At 42.9% G+C, this 14,778-nt stretch overlaps 2 protein-coding genes across 2 annotated transcripts; one reads left to right on the forward strand and one right to left on the reverse strand.

Moving 5' to 3' along the window:
* The first annotated feature begins 423 nt into the window (after positions 1–423).
* On the forward strand, positions 424–11,442 carry LOC5505941 (KICSTOR complex protein ITFG2). Its single transcript, XM_048734373.1, has 6 exons — positions 424–645; positions 1,945–2,078; positions 3,367–3,565; positions 4,630–4,736; positions 9,586–9,813; positions 10,322–11,442. The coding sequence occupies exons 1-6, from the start codon at positions 498–500 to the stop codon at positions 10,931–10,933; spliced, it is 1,428 nt and encodes a 475-aa protein (XP_048590330.1). The 5' UTR covers positions 424–497; the 3' UTR covers positions 10,934–11,442.
* Positions 11,375–14,775, reverse strand: LOC5505944 (elongator complex protein 6). The gene is made up of 7 exons (XM_032374296.2): positions 14,660–14,775; positions 14,510–14,588; positions 14,231–14,301; positions 13,567–13,700; positions 13,208–13,391; positions 12,812–12,961; positions 11,375–11,792 (listed from the first exon to the last, which is right to left on the reverse strand). The coding sequence occupies exons 1-7, from the start codon at positions 14,711–14,713 to the stop codon at positions 11,664–11,666; spliced, it is 801 nt and encodes a 266-aa protein (XP_032230187.1). The 5' UTR covers positions 14,714–14,775; the 3' UTR covers positions 11,375–11,663.
* Between the last annotated feature and the right edge of the window lie 3 nt (positions 14,776–14,778).

Below are 14,778 nucleotides of genomic sequence, written 5' to 3' on the forward strand. Positions count from 1 at the left end.
AATTCAGGGCCATATCCAAAATTATTTGCATTTGCATTGTATTTATTGCGTCTTTCTATAGAAATCAATGTGTGAAGTCATTTTATTGGCCCTGTATTCTGTATTCGCTCTTCCTTTATTTCAATTTTCCCGATAGAATGTCTAAAGTTTCATTTTTCACGATAGAAGTATTTTTTTTCGCTAACATTAACCATCCTTTATAAACCACTGACAGTAACCTTGGGCTGCCTGTGGGGGGAGAGGGGAGATAATGACAAGGTGTGTAAACTCATGTTTGCTTATTCAAGCTTACTAAATTGTTATCTGAGATGAAAATATTAATGTAATGTGTAGCTGCTTTGTCATATTACAAAAAAGGAGAAAGAAAACACTTATTGTTTGTATTTCTCTGATTGGAGGAGAGGGAGGGGGGGTCTTTATCCACAAGCCATTGCGGGCTACGGGCAAAACAAAATGGTGGACGGAAGTTCTTGTTGATTTTAAACTTAATTTTGAAAATGCGCTCCGTTTCGTTCGTGGAACACATAGAGCTCGATTTCAGCGGCAATTTGTTCAACGAGGGACTTTTACTAGAGGATATCGATAACGATGGAAGTAATGAGCTGGTATTAGGGAATGTCAACGGAGAAATCTTCGTTTTCAAAGGTAAAAGCCAGCCAGTGATTTATACTCGATGCTTTAGTCTGTTTTGTTCTAAAAAAACAAACATCCTTATATAAAACTTAGTGATATTGAAATGATAAATAAATAACAACCTCCTAAGCTATCTTTCTTGTTTACTTAGTGTAAGCCTTTTATTAGTGTAAGCCTAGGGGACACTTGGGATAGTCATTTGCTAGACAAGACTCAGAACAAAGGGATAGTTAAGCCTAGGGGACACTTGGGATAGTCATTTGCTAGACAAGACTCAAAACAAAGGGATAGTTAAGATAGGAAATGAAGACACAAAATTCCTCAATTTCTTGTGCATCATTGTTGGGTTTCATCCAAGTTGCTTGTTTTTCATCCCGCGCCAAAACTTGTCAAACAACAAAAGCCTTTGTTGAAAACTTGTTGCACGAAGTAGAGCATGATTCTACTTTGAATCATAAATTCTGGCTCTGTTTTTTGCTTTTCATCCAACACTCAACTTATCACAAGACATCCTTAGCCAAGATCGCCTCTGATTAGTTGGTTCAGCAGGGCCGTAGCAGGGGTGGGGCACTGGGGGCATATGCCACCCAATATTTTAAAAAATTATAAGGAAATGACTAATATGGGCGTGGCTGCCCCCCAATATTCTCTTAATGTTTCTGTATTGTGCTCCCCCCTAATCTTACATGGCCTGCTATGGCTCTGTTCAGATCAGGTCAAAGTCCAAATCATATTTACATGTTAACAACATAAATGGCAGAGATGATATCACCCGTAAAATCTACTACATCCTGCTCATCCATTGAAACAATATAAAGCTTCTTCAATAGGAGAAGTGATATTGGACAAGAACATTACTGATTTGGAGAAAAATAGGCAACTTTCATTGATGCAGAACTGGCAACAATGATGTGCAACAAGTATAGAGATTTTGTGCCTCATATATTTTCCTACGAATGGGTTTTTGATGGTAGAGATACAAATGATATAACTCACATTATATTTCTCTGTGTGCTTGAATAAAAATGTGGTAATGTGCCATGAAATCTTGGGTGTGTGCTCTTGTTGTCACATCACCTATCCCAAATATTGATGTCTGTACGTGACTTCACACATTGACTGGGAAAGTAGGCTCTAATTTGTTCTAGATTTGGCTTCACAAAATCCAACCCAGTTTTTGAGAAGTTTGTCAGGATGTGTGCCTTTCTCAATATTCTTTATTATCTACATTTATAGTGAAATATTTCCAATACATCCACATACTGTACAGTATGATTTTTTATTCAATCCTTGTGCATCACCTTTCATCAGGTACTGCAAGCAAACCATGGAGAGTGTCCAAACAGAATGGCATGATAACTTGTGTTGGTTCTGGAGACTTGTGGAATAGAGGCAAAAAGGTCCTCGTTGCAATTACTGCTGATGGATGGTGTCATTTGTTTGATGTGAGTCCATAGGCAGTAGCATCTATGTGATATTACGAAATACTAGTTGTCCCCAGAGAAGTCATTTAATGTGTTATACAAGGTTTTCAGGGGTGGAGGAGTGGTCCCATAAGTGGGGGGAAGTTTGGGGGGAGGGGTGGGAAGTGGTTTCAGGGGGGAGGGGTGGGGGATAACCTAGGTTTTTATGCACAGGATTTTAAACTGTTCAACAAATTTGTTGTTGGTTGGCTATGCATCACTTGAAACCCGTTGGTTTAAAAAAGCATTCATATATAAAGAAACATCTGCTCAGAAAAGTGTGTGGGGGGGGGGTGCTGCCCCTCCCCTTCCGCCACACCCGTCTTTTCTACAGTAACACCCTTTTATATGTAGTAAGAAGCCCGCTTTACCTATTGACACCTATTATCATGCCACAGGAAAACTCCTATATAGGAACAGCAACAGTTATACTGTATATATAGCTCAACAGTTAGAAGTGATTATTTTTGCTTTTTGAAAAGTCTTGCTTGAGGGAGTCAACAAAGCTATCAAACCATAAAGCTAAAGGGTGTTTAATATTTACAGGGGTGGATCCAGGATTTACTAAGGGGTCAAGAGGCACCAAATATAATAAAACATGTGGCAGACATGAGTGGCAGCCACTGATCAATGTTGATGGTCAGTGTTGCCTCCTAAAGAGTATGAAATACCATCCTGTAATGGTGATGCAATGCTGGTAGGGAATGTGTGCACACAAATTGATTGTGCATGAGCCAGCATCTTATTCCTAGAATTATCGATTTAAATCACTGAAAAAAAAGGAGCTGCGCTGTCATCACAGGGTGTGTACTGTAATAATCTAATAAACGCCCCCTATCTAAAGAATGCCTCCTATCTAATCAGCTCTTCCCTCTATTTAACGTCCCCCCTACCCTCCCTTCCAGCTTAAAAACATAGGAATTCCGGTAATACAAATTTGATTGCCTTCTGCTCAATCTAAGCTTGGCTTCTTATGGTGGGTGAGACTTGCTCAATGTCAAGAAATGCTTGCCATGCAGGCTATAATTTTAATGTGATCCCCACTGCATTTGGGTTTGTTATATTGTTTTAGTTTGTAAAGAACGCCTCTCCCTTATAAACACCCCTGTCTATTGAATGCTCTCCTCAGACCATTGAAATTTAATAAATGCCCTGGGGATTTATTAGATCATTTCAGCATGTAATTATGCCCTAATATTGGTTGAAATGTAAAGAAAACATAAAATAATTGATTACAAAAACTTGCTGTCTTCACTGAACCTGATTCCAGATTGAAAGAAAACCAGAAGATGGGTATACCATGAGGCCATCCTACTCACAGCTCCTGCCGTCCAATGCCAAAACTCTGCTGATAGCTGATATTGATGGTGATGGGTTATGTGAGATGGTAACTGGTCACACGGATAGGGAGGTGTATGTGCACAGATGGATTGCAGAACAACTAACAACAGAATCATCACCAGCAAAAGGTTCATATTCACTCTGAAATGAATGTAGCCCTTATTTCTATTTTAATTTGTTCGACAACAAAAAGCCAAATTTTTGGCTCCTGTATTTGTTGACTAGTCTCTTTATTATTGATGAAGTGCTTTGTAAAAGGGGTAGGGGGGTGTTACTTCTTTTTACCAGCAGAGATCAGGCCCGTAGCCAGGGGGTTCGGAAGAACCACCCCACTTGACTAAAAGGTCCGGTCTAATGAAGGAAAATTCATTAGAGCAAGTTAGGGCAATATGCAAGTTAGGGCAATATGTAAGAGAAAGTGGTATGCTAAATGAGTAAATAAATCCCCCATTCAAAATCCTGGCTACGGGCCTGGAGATGGCTGCAAATCGAGATATGGTTTTCAGGTGCTAAGCTTACCATGTCTCCAAATGCCATATCAGCTACATATGGGTCCGATTCTCTGTCAAGTGCCTCTGTCCAGTGCCACATCAATTTGGTATTTTCCCCTATTTTGCTATGCTGTCTTTTTTTCCACTTTTTTTTTCATGGCTAACAATGATTGTCCTGTTGACCCTTTCTCAATACTGCCAATATCCTATCATGTTCCATCTTTGGGTATTTACTTCTCCATACTTGGGTTTTAATGTGTGGGATTTTCAAACAATCAAGTTTATTTCATCAAATAAATGATAATAATGCAAAAAATAGTGATGATGAGGAGTCTACTAAAAAGCACTTGTGCTTACGAGGCATAGACTCCTGTCACAGACTTAGTAGCATGTCTACTATAAAATATATATTTGCGTAAATTCGTATGTCTTTAGAAATCCTTCACTGACGCGGGTGGGAAGCCTGTGGTTTTATCTAAGGATTACTTATTATTAAATTTACATGTGGCTGATTTGATGAAATAAAGTAGAATAATATATTCTATAAATCAATAGCTGCTTTTTGAGAAAGAATATTGTCCTTTATTTTGAACAAAGTTATTGATCTGGATAGTTTTGCTTGTGAATCGAGGTTGCTATTGCTTCAGATTTCTTGACCCCTGTACGTTTTGCATTTAACAATTGTATCCTCTCAATTTCAGGTGGGGTGGCAAATGCTCAGACTTATGAAGAAATAGGCTCTCCTCTTCCCTTGGAAACCAATTCACTGCCCAAGCAAAAGCCAAAACCACCTCTAGATAACAAACAGGTACTATCTTGGGTTACGTATTTTGATGCTTCTCAGGGAAAGGGATAGAGGCACTTGTGTGTGTGTGTGGGGGGGGGGGGGGGGGGGGGGAAACTCTCCGGAAAAGTAGATGGGGATGATTGGCCTATCTTTTAGGGTATAAAATTTCGACGAACTGCTATCCCTTAGGGGTTGTTGAAGGATTTTTCCGATTCTGCTATCACTTATAACTTATATAATTCGTGTACACAGGACGAGCAATGAGCTAACTATGAGTGACTGTACATTTATTCCCAATCCAACATGGCGGACTTCAATCGTACAGTGAAACGGTCTGCCGCTGACAAGCAGACCGTTGACCAACATCTCCCCCTTTTTAACGAAAATTAAATTATAATAAAATAAAACAAACAACGCCTTAACGGTTAACCATAACGTTCTACAGTGTTCCTATGATGGTCACTGAAGAGTGGTTCTAAACATCAGCTACTTGAGAAGATAATCTTTAAGTCTCTGTGGAGTTTTGATTCCCTCCCAGATCTTGTCTGTATTGCCGGGTTGAGCGTTTCAGGTTTTCCCTGGGTGTCTTGAGGCAGAGGTATTTCTACCGCGAGCCCATCCATGGGGTTTGATTTATTGATCTTTTCAGCCTGGTGTGACGAAACCTGGCTTTTGTGTATCTGCGGTGTATTGTGGGTGATCCCTGTGGGCTGACTGAACTGGGCTGGATTGGATTGGCGATATAAGGCTCCGATGCTGGGTATCTCATCACCATCATCTGCGGTTGGTCGTCAGTTGGTGGTGGCGCTGCAGGTCTTAGCTGGACTCTGTTCCTCCTGATGTTGATTCCGCGCGGAGTTCGTATTGTGTACGACCTTGCTGTTTCATCTTTCTCGAAGACTTCACCATAGCGCCATGGTTGCCCGCGTTGGTTTGGTCGTGGTTTGGCGTAGGCATAGTTGCCTACGTCAAGAGATCTTTGCTGTGTTCCTGCTGTCTTGTCATAGTACGCTTTCGTTTCACTCCTTTTCTTGACTATTTCCTGTTTTACGGTTTCAAAGTTGACCATGGATGGAGCCAGGAGTTGTTCTGTGGTGGGTAGTGTGGTTCTTGTACGTCTCAAAAACATGCGTTGCGCTGGCGAGCAGGTGTGTTCTTGAGGCGGGGTGTTTCGGTACATCAGCATCGCGTTTTGAAAGTCGTTTGCCTTTTTCAGCATTGATTTTGCGACCTTGACAGCAGCCTCAGCTCTTCCATTGCCTTTTGGGTGGTATGGCGACGACGCTGTGTGCTTGAAGCCATAGTCAGCTGAGAACTGTCTGTATTCCTTGCTTATAAACTGGGGACCGTTGTCAGTGTGGCAGTTCACCGGAATGCCATATCTCGCAAAATGTGCCTGAGTTTTCTCGATGACTGTGGGAGCTAGGGTGTCTTCCAGTTTGTCCACTTCAATCCAGTCAGAGAAGAGACAGACCGTGACCAAATAGTTCTGCTTGTCTATTTCACATGTATCCTGGCTGACTATCTCCCATGGTCTAGTGGGTATGGGTAGAGACCGCATGGGTTCCTTTGGGGCTGATTGTCCATATTGGGCACAAGTGCCACAGGATTCACATGCGTCCTGAATTGCTTTCCTCATCCCTGGCCAGAATAGGACTTCACGTGCCATGCGTATGTTGGATTCTGCGCCAAAGTGATTTGCGTGTATCTTGGAGAGCATGGTTTTGTACATTGATTGGGGTATCATTACTTGTATGCCTTTGTAGATTATGCCGTTCTGTACTGACAGCTCGTCCCTGTAGCACCAGTAGGGGCGGAGCGAATGTTGCAGGCGTGTTTTGTCTTCTGGCCATCCATGTATGATGACGTCTTGTAAGGCTGCCAATGTAGTATCTTTGCTTGTCTCTTCCCTTATTTGGCTCTCAGTGTTCTCTGTTAGCCTTGGGTTCTTGTCGGTGTCTCTGGCCGCCATCTCTGTGCGGAATACTTCGAAAGATGTTACTTTAGCGGCAATGGGTTGAGGAAGGGCTGCTCTAGAGAGAGTGTCGGCCAGGTAGAGGGTCGGGCCTCTTTTGTAGGTAAGCTTGAATTGATAGCGCTACAACTTCATGATCATCTTCTGTAAGCGTGCAGGAGCCTTGTTGAGAGGTTTCTTCATGATGGTTTCGAGGGGCTGGTGGTCGGTGTGAACTTCATGATCATCTTCTGTAAGCGTGCAGGAGCCTTGTTGAGAGGTTTCTTCATGATGGTTTCGAGGGGCTGGTGGTCGGTGTGAACTTCATGATCATCTTCTGTAAGCGTGCAGGAGCCTTGTTGAGAGGTTTCTTCATGATGGTTTCGAGGGGCTGGTGGTCGGTGTGAACTTCATAATCATCTTCTATAAGCGTGCAGGAGCCTTGTTGAGAGGTTTCTTCATGATGGTTTCGAGGGGCTGGTGGTCGGTGTGAACTTCATGATCATCTTCTGTAAGCGTGCAGGAGCCTTGTTGAGAGGTTTCTTCATGATGGTTTCGAGGGGCTGGTGGTCGGTGTGAACTTCATGATCATCTTCTATAAGCGTGCAGGAGCCTTGTTTAGAGGTTTCTTCATGATGGTTTCGAGGGGCTGGTGGTCGGTGTGAACTTCGATATCTGACTTGCCGTATAGCCACTGGTCAAATTTCTGGAAACCGTTACAGATAGCCAAACACTCCTTCTCGATTTGTGAGTAGCGTTGTTCTGTTGGGCTCACACTTGAGGAAGTGAAAGCCACCGGCTGGAGTTTACCCTCGTCATTGGGTTGGAGCAGAGTTCCACCGACAGCATAGTCACTGGCGTCCGTCTGTAGCACGACTGGCTTGTGAAGATCATAGTAGGCTAAGACAGGAGCTGATGAGATCATGTTTTGCTTTCTTGAACGCTCTATCATGTGCTTCAGACCAGTTGAAAGTAACGGCATCTTGGGTTAGCATGCGCAGCGGCTGTATTTCTGTGCTCAGGTTTGGGCAGAATGGCTCGAGATTGTTTACTATTCCGATGAATCGAAGTAGTGCTTGCTTGTTATTTGGTGTTGGCATCTCAGTTATGGCTGTTATCTTGTCTGGATCCGGTTTCATTCCTTCGTCCGAGATTATGGTTCCCATAAATTCGAGCTCTGTCAGCTTGAACTGAAGCTTCTGTGCATTGAGCTTGATATTTCTCTGTTTACAGCGTTCCATCAGGGCGACGAATCGTCTGTCGTGATCTTTCTCAGCTTCTGCGAAATCTTTTTCCTCTCCGAATACTAGGATGTCGTCTGCGATACATATGATGCCTTCCAGGCCTTCGAGTGCGGTTAACAGTCGCATCTGAAACTCTGAAACAGTAGATATGGGGACCGCTTGATTTCTGCGTCTGGTAGCACTGACTGCAGTGTGTTGTAAGACATCGTGTTGCAGGTAGCTGCTGTGTCGATCTGAAACTCGACCGGCTTGAAAGACGACCCTGTCGTTGAAAGTGGTAGAGTTGTGAAATAGCGCTTTCCCGGGCTTTTGGAGGGGCTGTCTGTATCTATGTTGTGTACTTGTGCTTCCAGTGCGTACATATCGAAGCCATAGTCGGGGTTGGGAGCTGAACCATATTGCTGCTCTTCACATATATTGGTGTAATGGACATCCCTTGGTCGAGGCGAGGCGCGGGCACGTGGATAGCCCCGCCGACTGCGCTGGTTATATCCCCTTGCCTGAGGTCTTCCTCTTGCTTGTTGTTGTCGCTGGTTCGAGCCGGACGCTTGGGGGTTGTGTTCTTCTAAACAGACTCGGGCGAAATGATCATTGCCAGCACACTTTGAACATGACTTGCCGTTCCAGGGGTGGGGTCCTCTTCGGTCGCCACACCAAAAGCAGGTTCCTGGTTCTCGTCGCAGTTTCATTTGGCTGTGTCTAAGGCCTGTCCAATGTACTTCCTCTTCGATTCCTTTTGCCGACGAGTCAGCGATGAGCTTACTTGTCTTCTTTGCAGATTCTATTGATTTTGCTTCAGAAACCACATCCTTCAAGGTCGGGTTTGATGTGTGTTTTCAGCAGCTCTGTTCGCATCTGTTCTTCACTGAGACCAAAGATGAATTTGTCTCGGGATAGTTCGTCGTTGAGCTCTCCATAGCCACAAAGGCTGCTAGCTTGACGGACCTTCACTTCCCATTCTTGTATTGACTCATGTTTCTGCTGACATGACGTCCAGAACTTGAATCGATCGGTCAACAGCGAGCTCCCTGTGGTGCCTGTGTAGTGGGCTCGTAGTTTTTCCATCCAAATCCATGGTTTTTTCTTCTCTCCCTCAGGTATTTGTGGCTCGATAGTGTATCTAAGGACGGACAAAGCTTCATCGGGTAGGGAGGATCGCAATGCCGATATTTCCAGAAGGGGGCTCTTGTAGTGTTCCAGGCGTTCTGTTCCGGGGTCTTTTCCCAGGTCCCGATATTTCGCTTGTATGCAGTAATCGTTGAATCGGAGCTCGATGTTTTTTAAATTTCCGGCCAGCTTTAGCTCCGGTCTCTTCGGGTTGGACATATCCCACTTCTGACCCCAAGTCGTGTACACAGGACGAGCAATGAGCTAACTATGAGTGACTGTACATTTATTCCCAATCCAACATGGCGGACTTCAATCTTACAGTGAAACGGTCTGCCGCTGACCAACATATATATAGCTACGGTAGCTCTTAGGGCTAAGGTCTGTCCAGCTGTCTGCTTGGGTGTCTGTCTATCTGTCTGCTTGTGTGTCTGTCTGCTGTTGTGTCTATCCGTCTTTCTGCTAGTGTGTCTGTCCAACTATCTATTCCCACTTTCTATCTTTGCGCCCGTCCTTTTGTCAATGATCAATTTACCTGTCTATTAACAAAAAGCATTTTCTTTAGTTGTCAAAGGATGAAAAACAGGAAAACAAAGAACCAGAAAACGTGCCATCAGAACACGATGAGATAGAAATTCCCAGAGGTCATTTTGCTCAGATCAAGAGCTGGTCGCTATACAGTCAGATCACTTCACTGGTGATTTACAAGGCTTCCAGAACACAATACCTACTGGTATCTCAGCCTGGCGGAACTTTCATCAACTTGCTGGCAACTGATATATCCAAAACAGAGGTGAGGTGACACGTAAACATAGAAATATACCCGGGGCCGCTTTTAAGTAGCGTGAACAATCAAAATTATGAAGGAACAATGAACAGTGCACGTAGATGAGCAGACGCGCGTTAACAATCAAGATTATGAAGGAACCATGAACGAAGCGCGTAGATTTTGAGCAGACGCGATTGAACTATCAGAATTATGACGGAACAATGGACCGTGCGCGAAGATAAAGACCAAACGCGCGTGACAAATAGAATTATTAAGGGAACAATGGACATTGTGCGTAGATAATGATCAAACGCGCGTGAACAGTCAAAATTGTGAGGGAACCATGGGCAGTGCATGTCGATAAGCAAACGCACGCGTACAACCAAAATTAAGAGGGAACAATGGACAGTGCACGTAGATAATGAGCAGTCGCGCCGGGAACAATCAGAATTATGAAGGAACAACTGGCAGACGCGCGTGGTGACAATCAAACATCCATAAAAGTTCATTTTTTTGTGTTCATTTTTATCAGGACAAACAGGAAGAACATTCAGCCGGTTTCAAGGCCGACTTCCCTCTGCCTTTTCTCCGCAGCAAACAAAACCAGGGCATCACCACTACAATGGTAACCCTTTCCCCTAACCACTCAAGTAACCGTGACAACGACGACCCAGAACTACTAGCCATAGGCTTACTGGATGGAGACCTATCCGTACTCAACCAGAACCGCATATTATGGACACTGCACCTTGAGCAGAACATCTTTTCCCTCTCTAAGCTCGATGTGACTTCTGATGGGTATGAAGAAATAATAGCATGCGCCTGGGATGGCTCAACATATATAATTGACTCTGACCAGAACATTGTGAAATTCGAGTTCCGCGAAAATGTGCTGGCTTTCGGTGCCGGACATTTCGCTGTAAATGGTGCCAATGTACCTTGTCTTGTGTATGTGACTTTTTCCAATACTGTGGTGATATACTGGAACATCACACTGTCCAGATTGACACCAGCAAATCTTGTCAAAGTTACAAGCGACCAGGAAGAAACCATTAATGCCTTGGAAAAGCTTGGGGTTGCGGAGGGAGGACATATTGACAAAAATAAGTTTCAGAAACTTTGCGCTAATATTTTATATGGATGACGTATGAGTCAATGAGTGCTTGTCCCCATGAAGCCATAGCCTGCTGAAGGGGTTTTACGCAGCCTTGGAACGGTAAAGATGACAATTGCATTTATAAACGTTCTTGTGTTACAGTGCAACCAGTAAAACCGTTAACACCCAAAATGTTAGTCTTCTTGGCAGCTGCCCGCGTTTGTCAGTCGTGAAAGCACTCCAACGTGGATGGCTGCAAAGGAGACTACTGAAATATGTGTGGAATGTTTATTGTCTTCTGATGAATCAGAAGAGAGAATTCAGACACTGAAAGTTGTCGAAACATGTTTCTAGTTGAGTGTTTGAATATCTTGTGAGTGATTGGTTGGAACAAGCATTCCATACATCCATGCATATTTCCGGTGTTCACGCTTTTACTGCTCGCACTGTAAAAGCCATTCCTGAGGTCCAGTTAATAGGTCACTCATCTTTTCTTAAATACCAAGATCAACGGTCTTCTTAAGTATCAATAAAGGTGTATACCAGAGTTAAATTGATCAACTTAGCAGTCTCCTTGCATTAGAAGGGAAGGGTCTCCCCCCCCCCTCTAGCCACCTGCCTCATAAATTGGGATTGTGACCGCCTTTCCCCACCCCTAGTCTCTCTCGCAGAATTTCTAGACACTTGGCACCAGTTAGGGCCTGAGTTTAAGCAATGCCTGGTGTGACAAGCCCAGGTTGTCTGTTGTCTGTTCACTCCCTTCATCCTATTTATTTTGTCATAAGACAGCCTTTGAGGTTCCAGGAGCAAAAAAGGTGACCATTCTGTCCTGTATCTTGTATTGGCTTGTTGTTTTAGTGTATCCTTGAGTTGAGAGCTTATTTGGTTCCCTTCGGGTTAAAACAATCTAAAATAAAACAGAAAATATGTTAACTGGTGGCAGCATCTATGTCTTAAAGGTCTAGCACTTAATCAAGAAAATCTGAAAAGTTAGGCTGCCACTTGCATGGTTAAGAAACATAAAGACTAAATTGATCAAATAGTTTAGGCTCATGAGGAGTATACAATAGAAGATCTTAAAGTTCCTAAGAGCAAAAACTTTTGCGTTCTTTTACAGAGACGATGAAAAGAATTCGGAAAGACTAAAATAGCAATGTTTGGCAAATTAGGTTATAGTAGGTAAAGTTCCACATTGTGCAGCCTATGACCCAATTTTATTCTAACTAATAACTAGAGGTGGCTGTGACAGGGGCTGTAAGGCGGGGGGGGGGGGGGGGGGGGGGGGGGGGTGTCCCTGCATGTTTCACAAGTTTTAACATTTGGAAATCATGTTTCACAATAAACTGATAAACTGACGACAAATGATCAATCTTTATCCCAAAATCATGATTCACTGTTTTTAAAGAGTAAAGATCACGATAAATGCTGATTGAATTTCACCATTCACAAATCACGGTGAAGGTTGCAATTACGGATCAATTTGTCATTTTCATGATTCACAATAAACAAAAAAGGCTATTCTAGATTACGACAATAGCCCTTACAGCCCCTGCTGTAAGACGTTTTAACTGTTCCATTTACCTGACCATGACTATCCTTACAATAACCCTTACCACCCCTGCTGTAAGGTGGCCTAACTGTTCCATTTATCTGACCATGAACATCCTTACAATAGCCCTTACCGCCCCTGCTGTGAGGCGGCCTAACTGTTCCATTTATCTGAACATGAACATCCTAACAATAGCCCTTACCGCCCCTGCTGTAAGGCGACCTAACTGTTCCATTTACCTGACCATGAACATCCTTACAATAGCCCTTACCGCCCCTGCTGTGAGGCGGCCTAACTGTTCCATTTATCTGAACATGAACATCCTAACAATAGCCCTTACCGCCCCTGCTGTAAGGCGGCCTAACTGTTCCATTTACCTGACCATGAACATCTTTACAATAGCCGCTACTCAGGCTGGTGATGTGAGCCTCAACATGAGCCATGTGACAGAGCTGTTTCCATAGTAATACAGAATCATCATCATCTTCACTGTCGCATGCAACCAGGCACACAAAGCAGCCATAAATCTAGAGTGTAAAAAGTTTTAAATTTTAGTTTTCTTGTGATCATTACATATTTTGGCCCTGTTATTCTAAATCTTGCTATCATACCTGGAATACCTGTGTATCTGTGCAGCCTATTTCATCATTTCTGTCTGTTCTATCTGACTTTCTACTAGCTAGCAATGCTTTTATTCTTTCATGCAGTGTCTGGTACATAATACCACATTGAGCCAATTACAAACTGGACATAAGCCCCCTTAACTCTATTACCTTTTTAGAAGAGTAGCACATTAATACCATACAATAATGAGCAAAGTCATGTACTTTACTCGCAGTGACCCCAAGGGAAAGCAGAATACTCAAGTCATCAACTAATAGAAGACAGGGACCTTGGACTCCCTCAAAGGATTTCTGGACCTGTTTATATAGCTGCTGAAGGGTAAAATCACCATTCCTGAGAAAGATTTAAACAAGAGTACATAGTTAGTGTTTTTTGTTTTGTTAAATCAGCAAATTGACCCATGGGGGGTATGAAGAGAGTAGACTATGTCATATATTATCAAAGTGTCTTGCAAAAATAAAAACTGTTAAAATATACCAGCTAGTACAACTGTTACAGTGTCATATACCTAATACCATAGAAGGGATTTCCATTGTCTGTTTCATTCTCATCTGTTTGTGCATCAAGTGAGTGTGATATTAACTTGAGTCCATCGATATAGACCAGCTGTCCTTTGCCCAATGCTGCATTAAGATTAGCTCCCTGGGAAGCCAGAATGAAATAAAAATAAAAATGTTGTATAATACCTAGAGGAGGAAAGGGAGTGGGAGAAAGTGCTTCCTTTAGCCCAAGTACTGTCTAGGTATCAGTTCCTCTTGGCAATGTTTTACGAAAAAGGGTGCAAAGCATGGAACTCCAAGTTCCTTTGTCTGCTTTCATTCCATGCCTCAATATAAAATTGAAGGGTATGTATATATTATTTGTGCTTAGCCATCAGAAATTGGTGGGCTTCCAAAGAAGGAAGGGAGGGGGCTAATCCTCGAGTATCACAAATCAATCAATCAAACATGTAATGAACAACTGGGACATTTCTAAGCTGTTTTCTGTTTCAAGCCCCCAAACCAAATATTGCTAATATATTATTACTCAAGCGTATTGTTCTGTTTTCATTTCCCTTTTAAAGTGATGGTCCAAATATCTGCCCAAAAATCTAGTCTAGGATATAGATAACTGTCAACTTAGTGGAAACTATAAAATAGGGAATGAGTTGGTTTAAGCAGCATTTTACTCACCAGCTTTTGTGCCACACTAGAATAGTGTGCAAAGGACTGTGCCAAGGCTATGAAGCATATTCTAAATCCTCCTACAGGGGATCAATCAATCAAATAGGTGGATAAAGCACTTGAAAACAGAAGTCGTAACAATGATTTGGGTTTTCCATTTAGGAGAGGGGCCTCTCCCCTCCCACCCCCCCCCCCCCCCCCCCCCCCCCAACACACCACACCTCCCGTCCCCCCAAGGCCCCAGCCATCATCCACTCTCACAAAAGCCCTATTCGAACAAACATGTACCTTTAAAATATAAGTTCAAGAAGTGGTGAATGAAGAAGCTTCCATCGTTGTTCTTTTCTGACACCAGGAAGAATTTGTTCTGGCAAAAACATAACATCTTCTTCACCAAAATAATAATTTTCAGCGCATAATTTATAACGTATATTCTACCTTTGGTGGAGAACTGTCACTGCATTCTAGCAATGCATTAAGTCCGGGAAACATCGTATTCCTTTATTTCATTTTCACGCGTGTGAATTCTCAATGTTATTGATGAAATGCGAGCCTAC

This window comes from Nematostella vectensis, chromosome 11, assembly GCF_932526225.1.
Source record: "Nematostella vectensis chromosome 11, jaNemVect1.1, whole genome shotgun sequence".
In the NCBI taxonomy this organism is placed as follows: Eukaryota; Metazoa; Cnidaria; class Anthozoa; order Actiniaria; family Edwardsiidae; genus Nematostella; species Nematostella vectensis.